The sequence below is a fragment of the Capronia epimyces genome (genome assembly GCF_000585565.1).
Source record: "Capronia epimyces CBS 606.96 chromosome Unknown aczIQ-supercont1.1, whole genome shotgun sequence".
Taxonomy (NCBI): Eukaryota; Fungi; Ascomycota; class Eurotiomycetes; order Chaetothyriales; family Herpotrichiellaceae; genus Capronia; species Capronia epimyces.
The window spans coordinates 3683948-3710762 of record NW_006912904.1 but is presented as its reverse complement, the minus strand read 5'-3'; the positions used below and the strand labels follow the sequence as shown (position 1 = coordinate 3710762).

The 26815-nt window shown below is 56.1% G+C and overlaps 6 protein-coding genes across 6 annotated transcripts; 4 read left to right on the top strand and 2 right to left on the bottom strand.

Moving 5' to 3' along the window:
- Positions 1 to 1303: 1303 nt before the first annotated feature.
- A1O3_01335 (uncharacterized protein) lies at positions 1304 to 9013 on the top strand (the record flags this gene model as incomplete). The annotated part of the gene is made up of 3 exons (XM_007731483.1): positions 1304 to 1451; positions 1528 to 5528; positions 5630 to 9013. 3 exons carry the CDS (start codon positions 1304 to 1306, stop codon positions 9011 to 9013), a joined length of 7533 nt encoding a protein of 2510 aa, XP_007729673.1.
- A 1540-nt stretch (positions 9014 to 10553) lies between these two features.
- On the top strand, positions 10554 to 13400 carry A1O3_01334 (uncharacterized protein; the record flags this gene model as incomplete). Its single annotated transcript, XM_007731482.1, has 1 exon — positions 10554 to 13400. The coding sequence occupies one exon, from the start codon at positions 10554 to 10556 to the stop codon at positions 13398 to 13400; it is 2847 nt and encodes a 948-aa protein (XP_007729672.1).
- A 1803-nt stretch (positions 13401 to 15203) lies between these two features.
- On the bottom strand, positions 15204 to 17200 carry A1O3_01333 (carboxypeptidase D; the record flags this gene model as incomplete). The annotated part of the gene is made up of 3 exons (XM_007731481.1): positions 15204 to 16794; positions 16841 to 16913; positions 16963 to 17200. The coding sequence occupies 3 exons, from the start codon at positions 17198 to 17200 to the stop codon at positions 15204 to 15206; spliced, it is 1902 nt and encodes a 633-aa protein (XP_007729671.1).
- Positions 17201 to 19386: 2186 nt separating this feature from the next.
- A1O3_01332 (uncharacterized protein) lies at positions 19387 to 20922 on the top strand (the record flags this gene model as incomplete). The annotated part of the gene is made up of 2 exons (XM_007731480.1): positions 19387 to 19725; positions 19783 to 20922. The coding sequence occupies 2 exons, from the start codon at positions 19387 to 19389 to the stop codon at positions 20920 to 20922; spliced, it is 1479 nt and encodes a 492-aa protein (XP_007729670.1).
- A 622-nt stretch (positions 20923 to 21544) lies between these two features.
- A1O3_01331 (uncharacterized protein) lies at positions 21545 to 22481 on the top strand (the record flags this gene model as incomplete). Its single annotated transcript, XM_007731479.1, has 3 exons — positions 21545 to 21571; positions 21834 to 21984; positions 22093 to 22481. The coding sequence occupies 3 exons, from the start codon at positions 21545 to 21547 to the stop codon at positions 22479 to 22481; spliced, it is 567 nt and encodes a 188-aa protein (XP_007729669.1).
- Positions 22482 to 23377: 896 nt separating this feature from the next.
- Positions 23378 to 25911, bottom strand: A1O3_01330 (cyclohexanone monooxygenase; the record flags this gene model as incomplete). Its single annotated transcript, XM_007731478.1, has 2 exons — positions 23378 to 23860; positions 23977 to 25911. 2 exons carry the CDS (start codon positions 25909 to 25911, stop codon positions 23378 to 23380), a joined length of 2418 nt encoding a protein of 805 aa, XP_007729668.1.
- Between the last annotated feature and the right edge of the window lie 904 nt (positions 25912 to 26815).

The following is a 26815-nucleotide window of genomic DNA, read 5'->3' as shown; positions in this document are numbered from 1 at the left end:
GGGGGATCAATGTCAGTGTTAGTGACACTCGACACTCGACACTCGACACTCTGGATCACCGATTCCGTCTTTGTCTTTGTCGTGAGATTGAGAGGCGCTCAGAGTTCGTCTCTTAGGTGTTCTGATGACCAGCACCATCAATGATGATCCAGTACTGATAACAATGGGGATTCGCTCCCTCCGAACCACTACCTAATACACGGTACACGCGTACACGGTACACAGTACACGGTACACAGTACACGGTACACAGTACACGGTACACTAGATAACAGTCGTCTATGGGATTCTATGTCGATTCCAACTCGAATGATAACGAACACAAGAACAGGACCGGTGGCATAGCCATGCTAGCATGGCCAGATCTCTGCACGCACCGCTGCCGATGCCGTCCAACATAAAATATCTATCTCTATGTCCAACCCATAGGATCTCCAGGATCCGTATCCGTACTTCCACTCTCTATAAGGACTCAAAGTGGAAGGGATTTTCCTGTGGAGGAGCCAAAAACCGTTGGCTCGAATCAGCCTCCTTTAGCCTTCAGCCCTAAGCCCAGCTGGGGTCGAATGTACGTACACACGGCTCAAGCCTTCGGAGCCCTATCTTACATGGCTATCTGATCCACGCACACCATCTACGTGCCATCTACGTACCTTGGTCGCAGTAGTCCCAGCTCTGTACGTACAGATTAACTTACAGTACCTACCTAGTGCTCAAAACGGCTACGGGGTCGCCGTACTCAGGGGCTTAGAGGCTTAGCTTAGCAAGCCCCCTTGCCCCAGCCGGCTTCACCGCTCTACAGTCCCAACCAGCTGGGCACGTACGGAGTTTGCGGCACCAGACAGGCGGACTAGATAGTTAGTTGACAGTCCTCCGTTAGTGGGGTGACTGGGTCAAGGCTGTGGCATGTGCATGTGCAGTCTCCGTGCTTGTGAGCGAGGATGGACGTACATACCCCGTCCGGATACGGACAAAGATATTCCAGAATCCACCCTGGACTTTTCTGGTTGTGTCTGCTTGTCAATACTCACGGGTCGTGGACATTGAACGTTGGGCCTTGGACAAACTTCAAAGACATGCATGACCCACCCATATCGCTCGCCCGGTGGACGCGGCTGAAGTTGACTCGTGCTGGCAGCCAAAGCACAAGCCAGACATGTTGCGACCCGAAGAATAAAAAGGTCCTAAGGCTGCGCGCCTACCTACCGACCTGCTCTAGCCCCGTCGTTCCTCAAGCCCAGATCGATTCTGAACTCGACCCCGAACCCCTGCCTCAACCCTTGCATTCGACTTCGACATCGACATGGGTTCCCTGGCGGAGGGCAACGGCAGCAACTCTTCCCCTTCGGGGGACGGGGATGGGGATATTGCCGTCATCGGGCTCTCATGTCGCTTTCCCGGCGGTGCTTCCAATTCAGCCAAATTCTGGCAACTTCTCCAACAAAGAAAATGTAGGGATGGATACACTTACTGCCACACTGACTCCCGTTCCAAGTCGAGCCTCGCCTGACTGACTGAACCTCAAAGCTGCATACAGCAAAGTGCCCGCCAGTCGATACAACGCCGAGGCCTTCCACCATGCCGGGGACAAATTGAACACCCTCAGCAACGTCGGAGGCCACTTTCTCGACCAAGATGTGTCGGGCTTCGACGCGCCCTTCTTCAACATCACGGCCAACGAGGCCAAAGCCATGGACCCGACCGCGCGCTTTCTGCTGGAAGTGACGTACGAGGCCCTGGAAAACGCCGGACTCGTGGTGGAAGATCTGGCCGGCAGCGACACCAGCTGCTATGTTGGCTGCTTCACCCGCGACTTCCACGAGATGCTGATGCGCGACACCGAGACCGCGCCCATGTACGCCGGCACCGGCACCGGCTTCTCGCTGCTATCGAACCGCGTCTCGTGGTTCTACGACTTCCGCGGCCCCAGTCTGACCCTGGACACGGCGTGTTCGTCCAGCCTCGTCGGTCTGCATCTGGCCTGCCAGGGCCTGCGCACGGGCGAGTCCAAGTTGGCCGTGGTCAGTGGCGCCAACCTGATCCTCAGCCCGGACCTGGCCATCTTCCTGTCGAATCTCCACATGCTCTCGAAGGAGGGCTTGTCCCGGTCGTTCGCCGACGGCACCAGCGGCTATGGGCGCGGCGAGGGGATTGCCACCGTGGTCCTGAAGCCGTTGGCCGATGCGCTGCGCGACGGCGATGCCATCCGCGCCGTCATTCGGGGCACTGGCGTCAACCAGGATGGCCACACCACCGGCATCACCGTGCCGAACAGTGACGCCCAGGCCGAGCTGATCCGGGCCACCTATCGCTCGTCCGGCCTGGACCCGTCTCACACCACCTATTTCGAAGCCCACGGCACCGGCACCGCGGTCGGCGATCCCTTGGAGCTGGCCGCCGTGGCCCGCACACTGGGTGCGGCGCGACGACCCGGACACGACCCGCTCCTCATCGGCTCGGTCAAGTCCAACATCGGCCACTTGGAAGGCGCGGCAGGGTTGGCCGGGGTCATCAAATGTATCCTGATGTTGGAACAGGGCGTCATTCTGCCCAACATCCACTTTGACCGGCCGAACAAGCGGATCCCCTTCGACACCTGGAACCTCCAAGTGCCCACGGCGTGTCGGCCCTGGCCGGCCAACTCCCTGCGCCGCGCCAGTGTCAACTCGTTTGGCTACGGTGGAACGAACGCACACGCCATCCTCGACGATGCCACCGAATATCTTGCCCTCCGAGGCCTGCGGGACGCGGCGTCCGTGTCACACGGGCAAGACAGCGAGATCGGCGACGGGAGTCGACCTCATGCGCATACGCGCGCCTTCGTCGTCAGTGCCCGTGATGAAGCGGCTCTGGAACGAATCAGGAAACAATACAGTGATTTCCTCGAGTCGTATCTGAGAGGGGAGAAAAGAGAGGGAGTGTCTGACCGGCAAAGCCAAAGACAACCCCAGGATGAAGAGTCAGAATCATCCTACCTGGACCGATTGGCCTTCACTCTGAGCGAACGGCGTTCCCAATTCGGCTGGAAGGCTCACGTAGTGGCATCTTCCATCCAAGAACTCCAAGAAAAGTTGTCGGCGTCGGCCCTGCAAGCGGTGCGCTCCTCCACCAAGTCACGCATTGCCTTTGTCTTCACCGGTCAAGGCGCGCAGTGGGCACGCATGGGCCTCGAGCTCCTCCGGTATCCGACTTTTCGAACCAGCGTGGTTGCGGCCGACCGGTACCTGCAGGAATCTTTGGGCTGTGAGTGGTCGGTGATGGAGGAGCTGGAAAAAGAGGGCGGCCAGTCCAACATTCAACTGGCCAGGATCAGCCAGCCGGTATGCACCGTCTTGCAGGTGGCCCTGGTGGACCTGCTCGAGTCGTGGAATATCCACGCGGCCGGCGTGGTCGGTCACTCCAGCGGCGAGATCGCAGCCGCCTACACCTATGGAGCCATCTCCCGCGAGGATGCCTGGTGCATTTCCTACTGGAGAGGCAAACTCTGCTCCGAGCTCGCGGTCGAAGCGCCCGAACTCAAGGGCTCGATGATGGCCGTCGGGTTGTCCCCGGAGGCGGCACAAGACTATATTGCCGGCCTGGCCCTGGACCGGGACGGGGGACCGGGAAGCGGGAATGGAAAGGTGGTGGTCGCCTGTGTCAACTCACCCTCGTCCGTCACCATCTCCGGCGACGAGGCAGCAATCGATCAACTCGATGAGAAATTGAAGGCCGACTCGGTGTTCTGTCGCAAGTTGAAGGTGGAAAATGCCTACCATTCTCATCACATGGCACGCATCGCGCATAAATACCTCGACAAGATTTCCCACCTCACTGCAAACGTGAAGTCGCAACCGCCGCTGCCGGTGACGATGGTGTCCAGCGTCACCGGCGACGTGATTACGCCCTCCGATCTGGGGCCCGCGTATTGGGTTCGGAATCTGGTCTCCCCCGTCCTGTTTTCCAATGCGGTCCAAGCCTTGTTCCGAACAGGCAGCGCGGCTCCGGGACAACGCAAACGCCGGGCCAGAGCGGCAGATAGCAACTTCGATGTCCTGCTCGAAGTCGGCCCACATGCGGCGTTGAAAGGCCCGCTCCGCCAGATCTTGCAGGACCAAGGAATCCCCAATGTCAGTTACAAGTCGGTGCTGATGCGGGGAGAAGATGCAGTGCAAACCGCCGTGGACTGTGCGGCCAGTCTCTACACGCACGGCGCATCGGTGTCCATCAGCGCTGTCAATGGACTCCCGAACCAGAGCCAGATCCAAGCCAAACCCAGCCCGAGGCCGAGGCTGAAGCCGATGACCGACCTGCCCCCGTACCCGTGGAACCACTCGCTGAAATACTGGTCGGAATCCCGCCTGAGTAAGAACTACCGGTTCCGCGAACACGGGCGGCATGATCTGCTGGGCGCTCTGGCGCTGGGATACAATGAACTCGAGCCCAAGTGGAGGAACTTTCTGCGAGTCTCGGAGAATCCGTGGATTCGAGACCATGTCGTGCACTCGACCATTCTGTACCCGGCGGCCGGAATCATCGCCATGCCTCTGGAAGCGATCAAGCAGATCGCCGACAAAGACAGAACCATGGAGCAGATCCAGATGAAAGACGTGCACATCACCAAGGCCATCGTCGTGCCGGACGACCAGGCCGGGGTCGAATGCTTCCTTCAACTGCGGCGGCAACGAGCGGGAGCGCATCGTTGGACCGACTGGTGGGAATTTGCTGTCTTCACCAGCCTCGAAGACCAGCAGACCGAGGAGAACGGGTTCGGGCTGGTGAGGATCCAGTACAGAGACGATCCAGCTGAGGGCTCGAACCAGAACCAGGACCAGCCATGGGCGCAGGCACTCCACCAGACCACCGCCGCCCTCCAACAACAATACGAGGAGTGCAAGACCAGGTGCACGCATCGAATCGACCCTAAGGACTTCTATGCGGCCACCAAGACGGCCGGCTTGAACTATGGCCCATCTTTCCAGGGTCTGACCGAGATTGTAACGGGCAGCAGCAGCAGCAGCAACAGCAACAGCAACTGCTGCTGCGTCGCAGTCGCCGTTCCCGACACCAAGGGAACCATGCCCGCCAACATTGAAAGTCCGCATACCATCCACCCGACGACGCTCGACATCATCTTCCATTCTCTGTTCTCCGCCCTGGCGGTTGACGGAGAGCTGGACTTTGACAACGCGGCGGTCCCTGTCTCCTTTGAAAGCCTGAGTTTTGCATTGGATCTCCCATGTGGAGCAGAGGCCAGATTCCACGGCTTCTGCACCGCCAGGAAGGACGGGCCCCGTGAGATCGTCGCCGATATCTGTATGTTCGACGACACTCGGCAGGAGCCGAAGGTGCAAGTCAAGGGCCTGCGCTGTCGGGAATTGCCTGGAGCCGGAGCCGGAGCCACCACATCGGCCTCTCTCAAAGCGCCATTCGGGACGCTTGTGTGGAAACCTGACATCAACCTGTGTTCCGAGCAGAGTCTGCAACGGTATTTGAGTGAGCCGCCGTCGAGTACACATACACATACATTGCAAGCCCAATTCCACAAGGTAAGTTTAACAACATTGACATTGCTTGGACTTGAACTTGAAATCGGCATGCCAGCGTGCTAGTTTTGATGTTGACTTTGATACTGACTTCGATACTGTAGGTGGTCGACTTGATTGCGCACAAGAATCCCGAGTTGTCAATCCTTCAGTTAGGGGGCAGCTTCTCAACCACCCAGGGAGTCCTGTCCGTCTTGGCCGACGGACCACTGGACACTGCCCGTTTCTCAAAGTTCCTCGTCGCAGTCGCAGGAGCGGACTCGGACTCGGAAGCAGCCACAGCTGACGAGTTTAAGGAGACTTTCGAAAGCTGGGGGTCAAAGCTCGCCTTGACCACATTGAACCAAGACCAAGACCGAGGCTTGCTAGTAGATGGTCAGCCAGTGGAGACTGGATCTTTTGACCTCATCATCGCAGCAGCCAACATCGGTGGCCAAGCCCAAAAGGCACAGCTCTTCCAGCACGCCCAAAAGCTCCTGCGAAATGGAGGGGTTCTGCTGACCCTCGACCCATCGATCGAAGTGTCGAGCTGGGAAACCACTGTGGTGGAGGCAGGTCTCTCTCCGGTCGGCGTGTTTCACGAAGCGAACTCGGAAACGAGTGTGTCTCAACCAACCGTGGGCCTGCGCCTGGCAACCAAAACATATGCCAAACAAACAGAGACAGACATAAACTCGGAGACCGTCTATGTCATTTGTCCTCCGCAGCAGCGGCAGACCGGCAAAACGTCCGACACTTGCGACGCTGTGATCAAGAGCCTTTCCAACTTGAATGGGCCCATGCCAGCCCAGGTGAGGGGTGTGGCGTGGCCTCCAAACACGCATGAATTGAAGGGAAAGCGTATCATCTCCCTTTTGGAGCTTCAAGCCTCTTTCTTGGCCAACATCTCAGCTCTGGATTATGAGCTGTTGAGACCCGTCATTCTGGGTAGTGCTTCGTTCCTCTGGGTGTCCATGGGGAACGACCCCAGCTTGGCAGCTCCCGTGGGTTATTTGAGAGTGTTGAAGAACGAGAACCCGACCCTTGAGCTTCGTTACTTACTGCTGGAAGACAAGACTGCCAGAGGGGTCGATGAGCTTGCACAGATCATCACCCACGTTGCACTGGATCCAAATCCAGACCGGGAGTTCACCGAGATGGATGGCCAGCTCTGCATCAGTCGATGGGCACCCAGTCAGAGTATGAGCCGGATGATCCAGGAACTGGAAGAGGACACCGACACCGTGATACCTGAAATCATGGCACTGGGTGCCACCAAGACAGCAGTCCGAATCGTCACACCAAGCCCCAGCCCCAGCCCCGGCACCGGCTCCGAACAGGCTGTTGTGTATTTCACCACCGATGACGACATGGAGCTGGCCGGAGAGATCCCTCTCCAAGGTGACGAAGTCGAAATTGTGACCCGAGCCGTGGCACTGATCACGCCAGGCGGGTTGTCCACAAAAGAGTTCAGTGGCATAGTGAAGTCGGTCGGTGCGGATTGTTCCCGAATCAAACCCGGAGACCGCGTCTATGCGTGCCAAAGCGGTCCGTATCGATCAGTGTATCGAGTCAAAGAAGGCCTCTGCCATGGCATTCCAGGCGGCCAAACGTTCGAAGAGGCAGCCACCTGGCCGGTCACTTTTGGAACAGCCTATCACAGCCTGGTGCGGGTGGCCCACATTCGACGTGGACAATCCATCCTGATCCAGGCGGCGTCCAGTGCGGTCGGTCAAGCAGCAATCCAGATCTCTCAAGCCCAAGGAGCGGTGGTCTTTGCCACCGTGCGGAATGAAGAGGAAAGCCAGTTGGTCGAGAAGAAGTACGGCATTCCAAAGCAACGGATCATCCACGACGCCGATCGCGACTTGAGTGCGACGGTCAGCAGGCTCTCGGGAGGGAGAGGGTTCGATGTCGTCCTCAACACCTCCACCTCCACCTCAAATGACAACCAAGGCCGCCTTCAAACACTCTGGCGTGGCGTGGCACCCTTTGGCCACCTCATAAGCACCGTGTCAAGCTCGGGCAATTCTTCAACTGGGCCTGGGTTGGGTTTGGATATGGCCCCCTTTCAAAAAGGATGTACTTTTTCCGTGGTCGACCTAGACCTTGTTCTGCGAGAGAGCCCGTCCTTGATGGCCGAGATATCCATGGAACTGGCGGGACAATTGATCATACAGCCGCCACAGCCCGTTCATCTTCTCCACGTCTTCTCCGGCGAACACGTCGGTGAAGCGTTCGAGTTCGTCCAGCGCTCAGGCCCCTCTTCCTCCTTGTCTTCCGGCCAGACCGTGCTCTCCTTGAACGAACAGGACCAGGTTCCCATCCATCCCGCCGCGAGAAACCCTCTCCGTTTGTACCAGGATGCCACCTATGTCGTGGTGGGTGGCACAGGCGGTCTTGGTCGAAGCTTGGCCCGGCTTCTGGTCGATCATGGGGCACGACACTTGGTGTTCATCTCCCGATCCGGACTCAAGTCGGCGAGTGCCCAGTCCTTGGTCAATGACATCCGCTCGCGGGGCGTCGAGGTCAAGGCATATGCCTGTGATGTCTCGGATGAGGCGGCCATGAGACAGGCGATCGACCAGGTCTCGCAGGAGATGCCGGCGGTGCGCGGGGTGATTCAAAGTGCAGCAGTGCTTAACGACGCCATCTACGACAACATGACCCACGAGCTCTGGGAAGGTGCCACACGGCCCAAGATCCAAGGCACCTGGCTGCTGCACCGATTGCTTCCCAAGAACATGGACTTTTTCGTCATGCTGAGTTCGATTGCCGGCGTGGTGGGCAATCGAAGCCAGGCCAACTATGCCGCGGGCAACACGTTCCAAGACGCCCTAGCCCGGTTCCGACGCGACCAGGGCCTCGCCGCCGTCGCCGTGGATTTGGGTCTCATGTTGGGCATAGGCCTCATTGCCGAACGAGGAGGATTCACCAACCTTCGCAAGTCGGAAGCGGTCGGTCTCAACGAACCCGAGTTTCATGCCATCATGACCGCCGCCATGGTGGGGGCTTATGGACAGACCCCAACCCCGGCACAGTTGGTGACGGGCTTGCCCACCGGGGGCATTCTTCATCGCCAGAGTCTCAACCCGCCCTTCTACTACGATGATCCTCGGTTCTCGTTCCTGAGACGGATGGATCTGGAGGCGGCCTTGCGAGAAGGTGGAGCGGATGGCCACGGGTCCCACGACGCAGGGGTTGGTGTCAGCCTCGCAGCGCAGCTCGCGGAATCCAAGTCTCTCCGTGAGGCGTCGAAGGTGATTGCCGATGCATTGTGTGCGTTGCTGGCCAAAGGATTGCAGACGGAGGCCGAGAATATTGACACCAACAAACCCTTGCATTCATACGGCGTCGACTCCCTAATGGCCGTGGAGATCCGGACCTGGATTCTACAACACATCAAGGCCGAAATCAAATTGTTTGATGTGCTGAGTGGAGGCAGTATTTCGGCGTTGGCGACCAAGATTGCGACAGTATCCAAATTGACCCCGACAGGATTGGAATAGGGTTGTAATATCTAGGATGATTAGATTACTGTAATGAGATTCAACAGGATAAAGGGTAGCCGAGGATGGGCCGAGAACATACAGTAAGTAGATGCTTGTCTCTTGGAGGCGCAGGATCGCCAGTCCATTGACAGGGTGTCGATGTGATGTACCCAGTTGTCGATACAATACCCCATACACAGCCCTGACTTAGGCAGATTGAACATGTCTGCAGCTGCCGAGAGTCACATGTTGTACGCGTTGCCAGTGTCCGAGCTTAGGAGGAGGTACACTGGTACAAAGTTAACAGCAAACCCACCTACCTGGAAACGCTTCCCCGCCGGCCGTCACTTGGTTAGTCACGAAGGGGAGACGGAGGACAGGGGTTTCGCGTGAGAATATGTCCTCCGTACTCCATCCCTAAATAGTAGTAGTATCTGTACTACTACTCCGTACCATGGTTCAAGAAAGCATCACGTCCCACCCACCTGGGGAAGTGGCACCCTAACAGACGCATCTTTCTCGAAGAGGGGTCGCTCGGTTCGGCTGGCGGACCTTTCGCTTCCCACTTCCCGCTTCCCAGTTCTTGATTCCGATCTCTTCAGACACGCTCAACAATCGCTGTGGCACACGTGAGTGAGAGAGCATCCAGGCCCACAGCCTCGTCGTTTCCAGCACTCAGCTTGAGTCGGGTCGACTGACCCATCCATTGGCCAAGCTGTCATATTCACTTTGCGGCGAAGCATGGATCAGGGATCAGCGCGCCACTGAGCCAATTCTGCAGCCAAAATCCTGCCCATGAAGATTTCTGACCCAACGCCCCTTGCGGCCCTCAGGGGAGGCCCCAGTCGGAACGAATGAGCGCTGGACACTTCGGATATTGATCATTCCGAATCTCCTGGAACCGGACCCCAGGGTCGCCAACACCCCCGGACTGGGGTATGCATTTGGTAAGGCGCATGCCACTAGGGGAAACTTCACGCCAAACCATTCAACATGATCTCTGCCTCAACCTTGACCTGGTCGACTGGGATGGGGCCATCCGCAGGTCGCGGGACGAACCAGAAGTCTAGGATTGGGGGCCAGTCAAGGTTCGCTGGCCGAACAGGCGTGTCGACGACGCCAGGTCGTGAAGAGGAGGAGGAGGAGAGGCAGGTCGACAAGCCGAACCCCCAGAGCTGGAGCAGATCGATTACCCCGTCTTTGCTGTCCGCTAACAATATGATGGCGGAGGCGGGGGGGTCAAGAGCCTTATGACAACGTGCCGCGAGCATCGACCGATGGTCGGATCCATATGGTACCGCGCCGTTGTTTCTGCTACCGGAAAGATCCCTTGCTGGTTTGGCTTTTCCACGGCCCTGGTCCTGGTCGACATATTTAATCATTGGGGTGGTGCCTGACGCCAGACTCTGAGGAGTCTCGAGGTACGGAGTAGAGTTCTGTCCCACCAGGGCAGTGTTCCCCTCGTCCGGCGAGTCTCTGGGCTGATTTATCCGACCACCTCTCCTTTTCCCTCGCCTCGTCCACGTGTGGCCATCCGCCGGCTGCTTTCACCGTCATCATGGCTCCCAAGAAGAAGGAGTCGCTGCTTGACGCCTGTGCGCGGGTCACCGCCATGGGAGACACGGTAGCGGCGCGCATGGTCGAGTACATGACTCTCAAGCATCAGCTGCAGGGGTTTCGGCCGCTGGCCACCGAGTTTCTCGACCTCAGTCACATCTTGTTTTCCATCGAGGCCGGTCTGACCGAGGCCGCGCACTCGCACAATCAATTTCCCGAGGACATGACGCAGGAGCTGGTCAAGAGATTCCACCAAACCCACGACGACTTCACCGCGCTGAATCAGATGCTGACCAAATTTCTCGAAAACGAGAAGAAAACCGGGCTGGGTAAGCTCCGCAAGGGATGGCACGCCGTTTTTACCGATGCGGACATTGACAAGGTCCGGGATTCCCTGGCCATGAGCCGCGAGACGTTGCGAGTGAGTGCTCTGGTCTTCCGCTGGTCGCTGGGCGACGCCAAATCCAACCCATCCATGGGCATCGGATACACTGGTCTGACCGCTGTCCTGGAGCGGCTGAACGCGAAGAAAGCACCCGTCGCTCTCCCGGTTGCGCCCTGTCCGACAGAGATGGGCATCGGATATGCAGGCCTGGCGGCTGTCGTGGAGCGTATCAGCGCGAGGAAAGCGAGCTCGACCCGTGCTCCGGCTGCGGCTCCTCGGCCTCCTTCCGAGCCTCCTTCAGAACCTCCTGCAGAACCTCCTGCAGAACCTTCTGCAGAACTCCCAACTCGACTTTATGCACCACCGGTTCCTAACACCCTACCTCCACTTCCGCCGGACAAGGGTCCCCATTACACGCTGTTTCCACGGCCAGATGCCCCTCTCAGCGCCTATGGCGCCCTGGACCGACACCACTTCAAACGTGCGCCCAGCACCATATCGAGCAAGCTGACCACCTCGTCTGCTACGAGGGAGACGGGTCTGCCCATTCATGAACACAGCTCGGCATCTGAGATCCTGCTATCTGACCACGGGTCTGTCAAGTCGGCTGATTCCATGACCCAAATCGAAGATATGATCCACGAGATTGAATTGAACGATAGGCTCTCCACCAAAGCGGTCCGTATCAAGGCCGAGCCGACCACCGTGCCTCGATGGACTCCCAAGCAGACCACGGGCGCCAACTCGGCTCCGTTGAGAGCAGCTCTGTTGAGTGCCGTGCAACAGAGAAAGCATAAGATGATCGAACAGCTGCTAGACTGCGGTGTTCCCCCCGACAGTGGATTGGAAGTCAACGTCCTCCGAGAGGCAGTCCTCAACCGTGACCCGGAGACCGTACGGCTGTTGTTGCTGTTCGGGGCCGATCCCAACGCCGCTGACAGACATGGGCTCACTCCGCTGTACACCGCCACGGAATTGGGCTCCCTTGAAGTGACCAAATTGCTCTTGAAGTACGGCGGCGACCCTAACCTGCCGGCCGGTCCCGAGTATCTGTCTCCGCTGGGCATGTCGGTCGTCGAGGACAGAGCGGAGTTTGTTCACTTGTGCCTGACCTATGGTGGCGACGCGAACCTGAACATGCCGAATGGCAACACGCTGCTCATCCAGGCCATCAGCGAGACCACTCCCCAGAAGCTGTTGGAGCTCATGTTGAATTACGGCAGCGACCCCAACGGCAAGAATAGCGAAGGCCAGACGCCGCTCATAGCCGCCATCCAAGCGAGGAGGATCGACCTGACCACGGTTCTCCTCGATCATGGAGCTAACCCCAACCTGCCGGGGCCCAAGCACCCCTTGTGGTCAGCAACCTACCTGCCCCGGGCGTTGCAACTTCTGCTATCCCGGGGGGCCGACACCAAGAAGTGCCCGGGTGTTCTGGAGCTTGCCACCAGCATCAACAACGTGGATTCGGTCATCACGCTACTCAAAGCCGGTGTTGACCCCAATGCCAAAAACGACGGCACCTACACGCCGCTGTGCACGGCTATCCGCGACAACCGTGCTGAGCTGGTGTCCCTGCTTCTGGCCAACGGCGCCGACCCGAACGTCATGGCCTCCGAGTATCCAGCCTGGAAATGCGTCAGTCGTCACCGTACCCAACTTCTGCCGGAGCTGGTGGCAGCAGGGGCAGATCTGCACAAGCCGAAAGGGATTCTCGAGAAGGCGGTAGCACATAACAACAAAGAAGCCGTCATGTATCTCCTAGGTCAAGGGGTGGATCCAAACGCCCGAAGCGTGGAAGGCCATACGGCGCTGACCACCGCGATCCGAGACGACCGCCACGAGTTTATCGACATGCTGTTGGCACGCGGCGCGGACCCTGGAGTTCGGGGCCAAGAATGGCCCATCAGCATGGCGGTCAAACGACCAGAAATACTCAAGAAGTTGCTTCCGCATGTGGCCAACCCACGGGCTGTCAAGGGCGTGATAGAGCAGGCCGTGGAGGCGAACCAGCTGGAGAGCGTCAAGCTGTTGTTAAAGGCCGGGGTCAGCGTGGAAGACAAGACCGGCGGCGTGTTTTCGCCGCTCACCACGGCCATCCGCGAGCATTACCCGGAGATTGTGCGCTTCTTGCTCGACGAGGCCGGCGCCGACGTCAATGCCCCCGGCGAGCACCTGCCCATTATCAAAGCCGTCCGCAGGTGCCGCGGCACCAACACAGATATTCTCGAGATGCTGCTCGCCCGCGGCGCCGACATCAACCTCATGTACCGTGGTTGGAACGCGGTTCTTCAGGCGGTGGAGAACGGCGACGCCAACATTCTGAGGCTGCTGGTTGAGCGAGGTGGCGGCGTCGATTTGCAGGTCACCGACGAGTCGGGACGCACGGTGATGGAGATTGTGAATGAGCGAGGCTGGGACGAGGCCGTAACTATCTTGACAGGTCAGGTCAGTATGAAGTAGGTCTTGGTGGGGTGGGAAGGGCAGATCTGGAGATCTGAACGGGCCAGGCGCTGGGAGAGCTCACTATCAGATCCCAGGGAGGACATGTAAACTTAGTACGGTGACTGCAACTCAGCGCAGGTTGGGAGGTTGGGAGGTCGGGGGCGCAGGGGCTTGGGCAGGGTGGGCGCCCGTGGTCCTGGTCGAGGCGGCTGGCTCAGGCGATTCAAACGTGAACAAAAATGATGAGATGACGTGCAGGACGAATGAGAAAGCCAACCCTCGCAGTCTTTGCTGGAGACGGAACGACGATGATCTGAAAGGGAAATGTACGACGTTGGTGCTGGCGGTAGAACAGGGTTAATCAAGGCTTCTGGCCTCACCAGAAACGAGGTTTGCGGTTGTTTTTAACCTAGTATTTCTCAATCATATTACTGTCTCGATGTTGATTACATCAAGTCGGTGGCTGCCAGTGCGCTGGCATCTTCAAAGAATTAGATCTGCCGCTTCCTTTCCCTCTTCTCTTCCGTGGTGTAGAGAATCTAGTCTCCTCTCAAAAATTCCGAGTTACCTAGTCAGGAGAACATCGCTGTCATATGGTTGGTACCAGGCCAAAGCGTTTTCAGCAAAATAATCATCGTCCACTGCCTCTTAACATCGACCTCTCAGTGTCTCTTTACATCAAACGTCGAAACAATGCCTCTCAAATTCGCCATCCCGTGCCAGGCATCGGCCATTCGAACGACAAGGTCTGTCTCGCGCTTGACCTCCAACGCGAGGCGTCGTCAATCTCGTCGAGGACAAGGAAAGAGAATTTTGGTAGTTTCTCGTGTCCAAGGCATCATATAACGACACCTATCCACTGCCTGGATACAGGAGCGGTATCAGACTGCCTCTGTAAGCTGGAATTCAGTTTGGACTTCTTCCTCGCTCTGTTACTGAAGAGCGTGTTGGAATAGCATCTCACCTGCGTTCGTCCCTACATTTTCGACGTGGATTTGGGAGAGCCGAGACGACTTGAGAGCCCAACCGCGTGGAGAGAAGACGATATGAGTAGGAACGCACTCGACTCTGTCAGTACTCGAGTGGCGTGTCGAGTTGTGTGGTAAATCCCGTGTCTGTCGAAGGGCTTGTCGACTCAAGCTCCTCTGGTTGCGTCTGGCTGTTTGAATGTATCTCAAGTCAGCAGTACCAAACGCTAACTTATCTTTTCTTTCTGCTGTAGGATCGCAACCGCCGGCATCATCGCCATCGTACCTTTCTACTGTTTTATCCACAGCAGCAAGTCGTCCGGGTCGGAGCAGGCCCAAGTCCATGCCATCGGGAGGAAGCTTGGTACGTCGAACGAAACGAGAGACCCCAGAGACAGTGATGTCAAGACGCTGGAATGGAAAAGAGAAAGGGACAATAAATAACGAAGTCGGATAGCAAGAGTCGCAGATGCAAATATAGATGTAGACATGAACCAGCAGAACGAGGCACATGCTCATCAAATGGTGGCGAGGTATGTCGATGCCCTGCCCTGCATAGATGGCGAGCTGGCGACATTCTCACTGGTGTGGTGGCTTGTGTTTGGCTTGATGGAAGACTATACCAACAAGAAGTACAGCCTGCTTTATCGGGAATTATAACAACCAAAAGGATATAAACAAACATGTGGGCGTGTTAGGACAGCAATTGCAATGTTTGGCCAGGATACAAGAAAGTCCTGTATCCGAGCCGTGCCCAACTCTCTTCTCACCCGGACCCATCGTGTTGGAGTAAGGTCAGCAACGATCACTAGTTGAAAGCCACATTATCTGAGGCAAAGGAAGTTTCAGGTCGTCACACACAGCAGGCAATGGCCACCGCAATGATGGCTGACAGCCATAAGTCTGCACTCACACCTAGCATTACGGCGCCATTGCCATCCCCTCCTCCCGTAGTATTGTTTTGTCCGCCAGCCCCGCTGGGTGTCTCGCCCCCTGTGCTGTTGCTGTTGGTGGCATTGGCGAGTGACGGGAATTGGCCCTTGGTGTAGTTGTCAACAACGATGTAATCCTGAATCAGGGCAGACCCGTTAACGATACTGTCTAGTTGGCCCTCGGTGCATGTGGCCAGTGGGTTATAGGAATAGCAGATAGGCGGCTCGCTCTTCGGAGGGGCGTTTTTGACGGACCAGGTGTCCCCAAGACCAGTGGTGAAATAGCTGCTGTTCTGGGCCGTGTCTTCTTTGCCCGTAGCGATGTCGAGATTAAACAGGGCCCGGTGGAATATCGCGTACGCAGTTTCTGGCTGGTAGGCTGGAACCTCATGGCCCGCCTGGAAAACCCGGGAGAAGCTGAAGTTGCCAAATTGCCTGACGAGCCCGCCAATGTAGCTAGAATTGACGGTAATGTTCTCGTATCCGGCCGAGGCAAAGTCCGAAGAGTGAGAGTAGTTAACTGCAAGCGACACCGCCTCTCCTCCGATCCAGTTGCACGCATAGTCCCGGTCTCCGTAGACAAAGGCAACCTTGATCCCACGATCAATGAGATACGAAAGGTCCTCCAGCAGTCCGCCACGTGGATAATCACCCGTGTCTGCGAAAGCATAGTACGCTGCATTTCCACCAGGATTGGTGTAGTTTACCGGCACCCCAAGTGCTGCTTGCACGTGTGGCTGATTTAGATAGCCGATGTAGTAGCTTGGGGGGAATGGATCCGGATCTATGGCGGCAATGTCGTAGTAGTTTCTCCCAGAGACTTCCGTATAGGGACCTTCGACATCCCACGTAGCATCGTTGGCTGCAGAACAGGCGTCATTCACAGTCGCATTATTGCCTTGGTTTTCCGGGTCTCCTTCTGCTGCCAGGGCTCTGCACATTTCGATTTGCTCACGCACGCCACCGGGTTTGGTAAAGGCATTCATCGCGCCTTCGTAGGTGGTGCGATTGATTGCCTGGATCCCGTACGTGTTGTTGTATGCTATCTGAGGGTAGCTGGGTTCTTGGGTGAGCGTATCGATACAGCCGTTGATGATGCCGAGTGTATCCAGGTGAATTTCAAATGTCTCGCCCGCATCGCTCCACGAGCCATTGGCGATTTTTTCGTTCTGCTCTTGAAAGAATGCGGCGAAGCCTGGGCCATAATGGCCCCCGTAGCTCTCGGTCCAGATGCTCACACGGTTGTCGTTCGGCTTGTACGCCGGAAAGTTCTGAAACCAGACCTGAGCGAAATGCCACAACGCGCGTGCAGAGTTTGTCGTTCCGTTTGCACTGGAATTAAGCAGTTGGCTGGGGAAAGTCCCGACCAGAAAAGTGCTGTTCTGCTCCGGAAGGACCCCAGTGGTAAAATCACTGATAGTCACATCTCCGCTGGGGTCGAGTAAATCTTGCGTTCCATTCTTCAAGACATCGTACGATAGGCCGACCTGATTGGGTTGATCGATATAGAGCCTGGTAGCGGGTCAGCAATTGAAAGAAACAAGTCGACCTGCATTACATATTGACTTCGTTGTTCCATGACCATGGGTTGAGTGTGGTGGTGTTGGAGTCATAGTTGATATTGCACGGCCCTGTCGAGGATTGAGACACGCCACAGCCACGATAAGATCATCAACCAACCATTCTCCTGCAGAAGACCAATCATGGATGAGCTTCCAGGACCACCATTTAACCAGATTGAAAGTGGTGCATTGGCGGGATCTTTGCGGGACTCGAAGAACCAGAAGAACGTATTGACAGTGTAGTTTTGACCTGGCCCGAGAAGATCATCCAAGATATGGGGTGGGAGATGGACGTAACCGGCGTATGACCGTACTCCGGGGGTTGTTTCACATATTCCAGGCTGACAGATGGCCATGTCAGTGTAATCTACTACCGTCTCAACATAGATATACCTCTTTGTAGGAGACTGTAACCCCTTCTTGGACCTGAGACTTGATGACAGTCACATTCTTTGGCGTCGCGGGGAAATATTGAGCGCAGGTCGAGGTCAAGAAAGCTGACAACAGCAGGCTGGACAGTGAACGCATAATAAAAACTGCAGAAAGCGGTTTGTGGACAATGGGGACAGTATCGCAAGCATCAAGGAGAATCCAATTCTCGCAACAACCAGGATACAGTCACGGCTTGGTTTCGAAGAGCGAGGGAGTCGTATCATCGGCGCAACATCTACCTAGTACACAGTAGACTGCGAACTCACGCTGTATTCACTGGGGCACTCAGGATGCCGGGGCCGACCGAAGAAAAGGAACCCCAATGCTGATCATGGTCAACTGTCGGTTAGTCGAGGTTGCATCGTCGGGACCCAAGCATTCATTCGTATGTTACTCTTAGCTTGCTGCACTGGCCAGGATCTTGCAGGGGAGGACCTGCTTTGTCACGAGTGTCTCATTTGTGGTGTTTGCGTTGTTTGCGTTGTTTGCTATGTTTGCTGTATTTGACTTGTTTGACTTGTTTGACTTGTTGCCCGTTCCGTTAGCGTATGTACAGAGTACGTAGTCCTACTTCGTAGTCTTTGTCGGACATCTCTGTCCGGCATGGGCTTCAAATTCAAGTTAGCCTTAGGTAGTATGCCCTAGGCAGTATGCCGTCTTATCATATCTGTGGCATTTTCACAGCACCAGCTGCTCTTGCTCCATCGGACCCCTCCTCAATCGGCCAGCCTAGCTGTGCCTTGGCTACGAAGACAGCATCGGCAGTACGGAGTAGTAGCGGCCCAATTCGCCTATATCAACGGCAATTCGAAGGAGTGAGTGCTTCAGACCCTGACCAGAGCGCGAGTGCATAGGCCATACGTCTTTACTTCGAGAATCAGAGCGTTTTTCTTTTAGCGATCTCTATGGCCTCCTTGTCGGCACGATAAGGTCGCTACGCAGGACAGACCGGACTAGGCCTTATTCCTGGCTGAAACTTGACATACCTGCCCGCTTGCTACTCGGGACAGCGGCAGAGGGCGAGAAGCAACTTTCCTGGAGGGGACGAGTAAGTATTTTATTGGACAGCACTCGTGGTTCTACCTACCTTCCATCAGGCGTCTGTGCGTATCACAGCGCATTCCCAGGTCTTGATGCCCAGCGCATGCTTGGCTGACCAGCCGAACTTCGAGTTGAAGCTGGCAATGTCCTCGTGGCGTCCAGTGGATTTACCTACCCGGTACCTACACCACACATAGGATCCGTACTCTGTACTCCGTACTCCGGGGTGCGGCCGGCCTCTCCTCTCCGTCGCGGCTGCTCCATTGCATCCTCCAGCTCCACCGCCCGAAAAGAAGCAACGTTAAGCATGATACGAAACAGCGAGAGATTGTGGAACGCCCGGTGCTTATCCCGACCTTGCCCGTGCCATTGGCCTAACACGCGAAGATAGGCGCAAGGCTGGACCCGCGGCGGGGCTGGAAATTCCGCACCGTCAGCCTTGGCCCGCCCTTGGCAAAGCTCCACTGATAAGCTGAACTGAGGCACTGCAGTCTGCGGCCTCTTTAGCCAACAAGGCTCGCTAATCGAGGAGACGACAGGGTAGCCACCTCGACGCGTCTCGTTTCTTCTGTGTTCGAGGCGTTAGGACGACAACTCTTTCCTCCAATCTCGTGGCTGATGTCTCCTGGCCGCCCTGATATCAATCAGCCCTAACCCCAGGGTACCCATCTCCGACTCTGTTGGCTACTCCTTTTTTAGTCAATGGTTGTCACACCTGGGCTGCTCCTGGACCTCGATTTCGCTTCGAGGCCAGCACATCGTCGAGTCTAACGTCTTTCTGGCGCGCATTCGCTATGTTGGTGCCTCGCGTGACAGGGATGTAGCGTGGGGATGAACGGTGAAGTTCTTTTTTTTTTTGTGCTTTTCACGCATCCCCGGCTAGCCGCCGGTGTTCCTGCTGTGTCTCGAGGCTATATAGGCAGGTTGTTCCTTCCTGGCCCTACATGACTTTCCCTCCCGTGAACCAACCCTGAACGCCCCAGTCAATTGATCCTGTGACTCGAGCCGGCAGCCATGTCTACAGCACCAGTTCCCGTAAGTGAGCCCGGCGTGCTCTGCTTCTTCTGGTATGGGCCTTTCATTGACATTCTTGCAGCCAACCTTCAACGCGAGCATCCCCAATGGCGGCAATCCGGAGGAGATGGACGTCAACGCGCCCTACGTTGGCCTCGAGTGGGAATATGTCTACCAGGTTCTCATGGGCTGTCTCGTCTTCCTCATTGTCCCCGGTATCGGTCTGCTGTACGGTGGCATGTCGCGCCGAAAGTCGGCTCTTGCCATGATCTTCCAGTCCTTGACCGTCATGGCTGTCGCCACCTTCCAATGGGCCTTCTGGGGCTTCTCTCTCGCGTTCTCTCGAAATGGCGGGCCCTTCATCGGCGATCTAACCAACTTCGGTCTGAAGGATGTCAGTACAATCGACTCAGCCTGTGATTGCAAAGCAACGTATGCTGACTGCTTGTAGGTGATGGCTGCGCCTTCTTGGGGATCTGCCGTCATCCCTGATATCGTCTTCTGCTTCTACGAGCTGATGTTCTGCGCCTGCGCCACCATGATCGTGGTCGGCGGCGCTTTCGAACGCGGCCGCATCCTTCCATCCATTATCTTTGGCTTCTGCTGGGCGACAATATGCTATTGCCCCATTGCCTACTGGACCTGGAACGCAAATGGCTGGCTCTTCACCTTGCCCGCTCTCGACTTTGCCGGCGGCGGCCCTGTCCACATCTCCAGCGGAACAGCGGGTCTGGCCTACGCGCTGGTACTGGGTAAGCGAAGCCGCTATGGCGAAAAGCACATCTACAAACCGCACAACGTGACCGTTGTCTTTCTCGGAACCACCCTTATCTGGTTCGGCTGGTTCGGCTTCAACGGGGGGAGCGCTCTGAATGGAAGTATCAGGGCTATGATGGCTGTGTGGAACACCAACATGGCCGCCTCCACCGGTGTCGCGGGAGCGGTTATGATGGGTTACATCAGACATCGCAAGTTCAGTGTTATCGGCGCCTGTGAGGGTGTCATCGCCGGTCTGGTCGGAATCACACCCGCCGCCGGCTACGTGTCGGTGTGGTGCGGAGCTGCTATTGGCTTCATCACCGCCATCGTCATCAGCCTGTTCGAGAACGTGAATGAATGGATGGGCATCGACGATGGACTCGAAGTCTTCAAGCTCCACGGCATTGGCGGTATCTGCGGGGCGTTCTTGACCGGCATCTTCGCCACTTCTTCAGTGTCATCTCTCGATGGCGCCACACTGGCCCCTGGCGGTATCGACGGGGTGGGCAGCCAGATCGCGCGGCAGCTGGCCGAAATCGCCGCAATTGCCGCCTGGTCTTTTACCCTCTCCGTGATTATGCTCCTGATCCTCAAGTACATTCCGGGCCTGCACCTGCGCGTCGCCGACGAGGCCGAAATCATCGGGCTGGATATCGATCAGTTCTCTGACGAGGTTGTCGGCGAGTGGTCACTGTTCAATGACGATAACACCGGTCATCAGGTTGCCTTCACCCATGGCGTGCCTGTCGCGGCTCCTCCACCAGCAACGTCGAGCCCGACCTCGGAATCTGCCACGGAGGAGAAAACCGAGCCTAAGACGACGCCAAATTAGCTGGGTGGATGTAGATCAAGTGTTTCTTGTGGCGCGAAGGGATTCGTTGTTGGGGGAGAGAGGGTGCTGGTGGTGGATTGCCAACATTGGCTCTACGACCTTCTTTGAGAGATTCTCTGTGGAACATACGCAGATTTCTATTATTGGAATTGAACTGAACAAGAATAACCATGACCGAACTCGAGGCTGGCCCATACTGTAATGTAGAAGAAGAATGGGTACAGAGTACGGAGTGCGGAGTACTAGTAGGTACGGACTGAGTACTTAGGTAGTAGGTGTGAAGGTGTTGACGTGGCTTTGGTTTCAAACGACAGGCTAGCGTTTGATCGATGTCATACGCATCTTCTCCAAACTTCCTCCTCCGTACTCCGGACTCCACGCCATGCAATTCTTCATGACTGGTGCTTTCCTCAGACCATCCGTATCCCGCAATACCATACATTTGTACACTCCTCAGCCCTCATTGCAGACTTAAAGCACACAAGCCAAATGACTCGGGCTCTGCCGTGATTCTTCCTCCTTGCTCCCCGATTCTGCCACCCACATCTGGCAGCCTTCTAGCATTGCCTGCGCCCGAGTCCACGAGCAGCCCTCCTCGTTGCGATCGCTGGTATCCTCAACCATGTTTACCGCCAAAAGGCTAGCAAAAGTGTGTACTGAAATGAACTCCACATCCTCGACACTGTTCCCGGGCGCCGGACTGAGCTGACGATAACCACCACAGGAGCTACAAAAGGTATTACCTATTTCTCGTCTGCGTTTCCCCGCTTCCGCCTTCCATGAGCAGATATAACATGTGCTTTCGAACCCATTTCCTTTCCTTTCCGGAACCACGCTACGGCAGGCGAATGTGTGACTCGCCACTCTGCGTCAAACACGACTCTGACAGGTGCTGTGTGGCTGTACGATAGGCAAAGCAGAAACTGCCCCCAGGAATCGAGCTGGTCAAGGCAGACGACTTCCGAGAATGGCAGGTCGACATACAAGTCTTGGACGACAACCCGTTATACAATAACCAAGTGTTCCGGCTGAGTTTCATCTTCTCCGACAACTACCCGATCGGTAAGTGCGTGGTGGGGTGTACCGCATGCGGCCTGGATGGGAACAAGAAAGACATCGTCGTGGGCAGAACGCAGCGCGCTGGCTGACACATATACACGAAACCTTTAGAATCTCCAGAAGTCACTTTCATCAACGTCCCGCCATCGTCGGACGCCGCGCCTTCGAGTTCCCAATCGCAACCCCAAACCTCGCAACCGCCCACTCCCTTTCCCGGCCGACCTATACCCATTCACCCACACATCTACAGCAATGGAATCATCTGTCTAGATCTGCTCGGCACCGCCGGCTGGTCGCCCGTGCAGAGCGTCGAGAGCGTATGCATGAGCATCCAGAGTATGTTAACCGGCAACTCCAAGAACGAGCGGCCTCAGGGCGACGAACAGTTCTGCCAGAGCATGGGCGTGCGCGGGCCCAACGGCTGGAGCGGTTGGAGAAGCGGCGGCACAGGACGTGGTCTGAAAGATGTCAGGTTTGCTTATGATGACGATACCGTATGATACAAGTTACGCCCAAACCAGAGAGAGAGACACACGCACTTGGTTTCATGGTTGCAACAGCTGCAACATTTGGGCGTCAGGTTTGGACTGGGATACCATGGCGGCGGAGTCAGCACTGTTGAACATGGCTTTGGGATGGCGACTTCAATCAGAAAGCGAGAAGCGGACTTTGGGAATCTGAGTTCCACTCCGCGGCGTTCAGGCGAACTTGTGACAGCGGCGAGCCTTCTATACAGCCCAGCCTGGTGGGAATGGATGCGGATGTTTTCATGAGACGTTCCACGGCCTAGTCATGCATTTATGAAATGGCGTTACGAGTCAAATTAAAACCCCCTTGGGAGGCTCGTATTACTATAATCATGATACTGGACACGATATCATCAAGCGTCGAGGTTGTCCCGATAATCCCTCGGATCAACCTCGAAGGAGCAATGTCTTCTCCGCGAGACAAGTAGCTGAACAATGTCTCCAGGTTGCCAGGACACACAGCTTCTCAAACTTCAAGGAGACCCAAGTCAACAGACCTACTTGCCCCCCAGCCATTTTCGCCCGTTGGCCATTCCTAGCTCTGTTTCCTTTATTTGAAATCGGCTGCCCTGGTTCTCGCGCTGCCAGCACCGGTGCCCGCGGTCCGGTCTTTTCCACGGCGCACTGGACTAGGACTTCGTATGCCGCCACGTCTGGCAGGGCTTGGTGAGCGCCTCCTGCCTCCACCTCGCCTGGAGCCAGTAGTCAGGCGAGGTGGAGGCGAGGGAGACCGAGACCTTGAACGATCGCTCTGACTGGATGAATTGCGTCTCCGCCTTGGAGGTGCTCTGCGTCGCGGAGGGGTGTAGCTCCGGCTCCGACTCCGGCTTCTACTAATACTGTTGCTGCCGCTCCTGCTCCGAGGATATCTAGCGTTGCTGCGACGAGGTGGAGGGGATGCCGATTGCGATGGAGAGCGGCTGAGATCGCGGGCTTGGGGAGCTCTGCGGCCGATGCGGCGGGGCGAGGGCGATCTCGATGTTGATGGAGAGACATTGCGACGCCGAGATGGAGGCGGGATGTTTCGGCGTGCTGGAGGGGAGCGTGAACGAGAGGTGGACGAGTCTTTGCGCCGGGCAGGGAGGCGCTTCGAAGGAGAGCGTGGCTCGTCCGAATGGCTGTATGACTGCGAACGTGTGCGTGCTCGTCCACGAGGTGGCCCGCCATGGCGCCTTGGGGGAGGACTCGGGGAGACCGAGTAAGACGGCGCCCTTTTGCGGGTTCGACGAGGCGGAGATCGAGATCGAGATCGAGAGACTGAAACACTTGAACTTCGGTCTCTTCTTGTCGCACCACGTCGAGGCGGTGATCGCGAGCGCGATCGTGAGTCGCTGGAGCTTCTTCCCCGACGCCTGTCATCTGCACTGGGCGATCGAGTATCCCTGATACGCCTGGTCGGGCGCTCCCGAGAAAGACTCCTGGAGGACCTACTTGTGGTGTAACTTGAATAGCTAGAATACGAGCTGACGCTCTCAGAGCCAGAACGATCATCCTTGGGTGCAGGAAGCGCTGGTGGCTCGGGTCTGGGGAGGTTCTTGAGGTGTTCGCGCATCTCTTCGGTGAGAGCGCCCATGCCAATGCTGGTAAAGTAATTGATCGAGAAGCGGGTGTTTCGAGGAATATCTGTAGGAAAGATGCCGGCAAAACTGGGTCGGAGGATATCGTCCTTCATTCTTTCTTGAAGCTTGGGCATACCCAATGCCTCGGCCAGGTCCTGGAAGAGAATCTTAATGAAGATACGGCTGCTCGAAGTAGTCTCGTCTTCATTAAGATGCACCACAGACAAGACGTGCCAGCCAATGGCATCGGTGCTCAAGAGGTGCGAGAAGAAGCGCGCAATATTTCGCAAGCGGTTCGTCTCGTAGCGGTGGATTGTGTCATAGTATTTGGCAAATGCTTGCTCAAACAAGTCTGTCCATAGCCGATTAAGTTTCGCAAATCGCTCGCCGAGGAGACCAAAGAATTTGGAATAAGTCTTCTCTTGCGAGCAGCATTCGACGATCATGGAGGGCAGTTCGGGTTCCTGGCCGGTAGGCAGTTGGACTTTCATCAGTTTGTGCGCGGCCTCCTCAAAATCGAGACTCGACATGATGGTCAAATAGATGGTTCGGCGCAGGTTAACCAAGTCTGTGTTGGTCTGGTCCTTGATTTCCATCGCACGTTCTTGCTCGACATCCTCGTCGTCTGAAGTCTCCTCATCACCACTCTCGTCGTCCTCATCGGCGTCGCTATCCTCTCCAAGGATCTCAGCTTTAAGCTTCCGATATGCTTCTTCATGTTCCTCCCAATCAGGGTCGTACTTAAAGATGTTCAATGAATCTTGAACTTCAATCTCGTCGTCAAGATCAACCTGATGCGTGATCTGGTCTTCCTCCTCGACCAGGTCCAATTCCTCCCGCACTGCAGGGTTGTCTTTGTAACGATCTTTCCTGACTTGGAACAACACTTCAATCATGTATTGAATCCGTTTGTCGATATCGGCTTCGTGTAGGATACTGCGGAATTGGTCGAAAACGGCCAATGCGATGGGTGGACTCATTTCTTCGAGATGTTGTCCGACCTCTCTGGTCAAGCCAACCGCAATTTCGACCGAGTCGTCGGTCGGCTTGTGAAGGAGTAGTAAGAGGATCTGCGCCACCACGGTTTCATGAGCGACCTGCTGGTTGCAGAGATGCGCAATAAAAGTGGTGGAAGAGAGGCACACGGCTTTGTCGTTCCGTTTGAAGGCCTTGCGGAACTGGACAACGAGGCGATTGAGGAGCAGTTCTCCCACCTGTGGTAACTTTGTGTTGACAACAGCAACCATGCCGGCATAGATGGGAGTGAAGGGCAATGATGCAGCCTGTGCCTTCATGATACTTCTGCAAAATAACCCTCGACCACGGACTAAGTTTTCCCCAAAGAGCTCCGGTACGATGTGCTTGATGTTCGAGACGTTGACTTTGTTGATGAGACCGTTGATGGATTTTTTCAAAGCCTCCCAGGCCATTCGTTGATACTCCTTGCTAGATTTGTCGGTGATTTGTGCCTGCAAAGCTCGTAACTTGGCAGGTGGAATGTACGTGCCCCCGGATCGCATAGTCAGAAGTTTCTCATATTCTGCTTTCGCAGCAGCTTGCTTTTCCTCTGCCGTCATGGGCTTCCGCCTAGTATCATCACTTTCTTTGGGCTTGAATCGCTCAAGCAGCTCGCGTTCCCGTTCGTCAATTTCCCGTGCTGAGTCTCCCTGTCCATTTCGGTGCTGGTGTTCATTCTCAAGAGGCGCAGGTCGCCGACGCCTGGGAGAAGGCGAACGAGATGGCGGTGATCTCTTTTTTGCACCAGAAGGGCCGGGAGAATATGAGGCGCCTGGAGGCGGGGTGGGCAGACGGACGGCGGATGAGAGCAGCGCGGTGTCGGCCATGATCGATTCCTGCACTGGCGCCCTGTTAACAGCACGAGGCACAGGTTCAGGAGAACATCGACATTGCGACGTGTGTCGACGCAAGATTTTGAACAAGTGAGGCTCGTGAGAGAGACAGAGAGGCAGGCAAGTCGGAGGTCGGAAAAATGTCTGGTGCCAAGCTTTGGTACGTGTAATTACATGTATCGGGTACTAGATCAGCTTGCGACTTCACCCCGTTGGGGTCGATGGTAACGCCGCCTTGAGCCCCTTAGCCCACCCCGTATGGGCTCAGCCTAAGCCCCTAAGCCTGGTCAGACCTCTCTGCCTGACTGCAATCGGCTTGAAGAATTCTGGATTGGCGCAAATCATCAGTGCAGTCCGGCCGTGCTGCTCTCCTGATGTGTACACAAATTCATAATCGTCTAGGGTCTACGCTCGGGCTAGCTACCCTAAAGGCTGGTGGGATGAGAGTCGTCTCACCCATTGCACCGCACTCTAATAATAACCATGTGGTGTTGCTTTACGACCTCGACGACAGACCGCTTTGATACAATGCTGATGTTAGGGATAGGTAGCTTATAAACTCGAGGTAATAATTGAAATTAACCATGACTTGGGTACCCCTTTGGGGAAACTGTGCAGTGATATAGGACTTGGGAGCATCAGAGAAGACTTAATTCTGCCCGAGTCTCGTAGAAGCTCTATTGGCGTGATCTAGACTGATGCTCACTGCCTTCATGATCAGCAAAAGCTGGTGCTTCTCACCATCCCCATGTCGGTGGTGTACCCCCGGGGTCAGCGTTAGAGGCAGGTAGCCCGGCCTGGCCTAGAATCCTAGCCAGCCAGCAAGGCTGCCAGTATTGGGGCCACTCGCCATCTGCTCGAGAGCTTGCATTGCGCAGCAGGGAGTCGCTGTTTATTT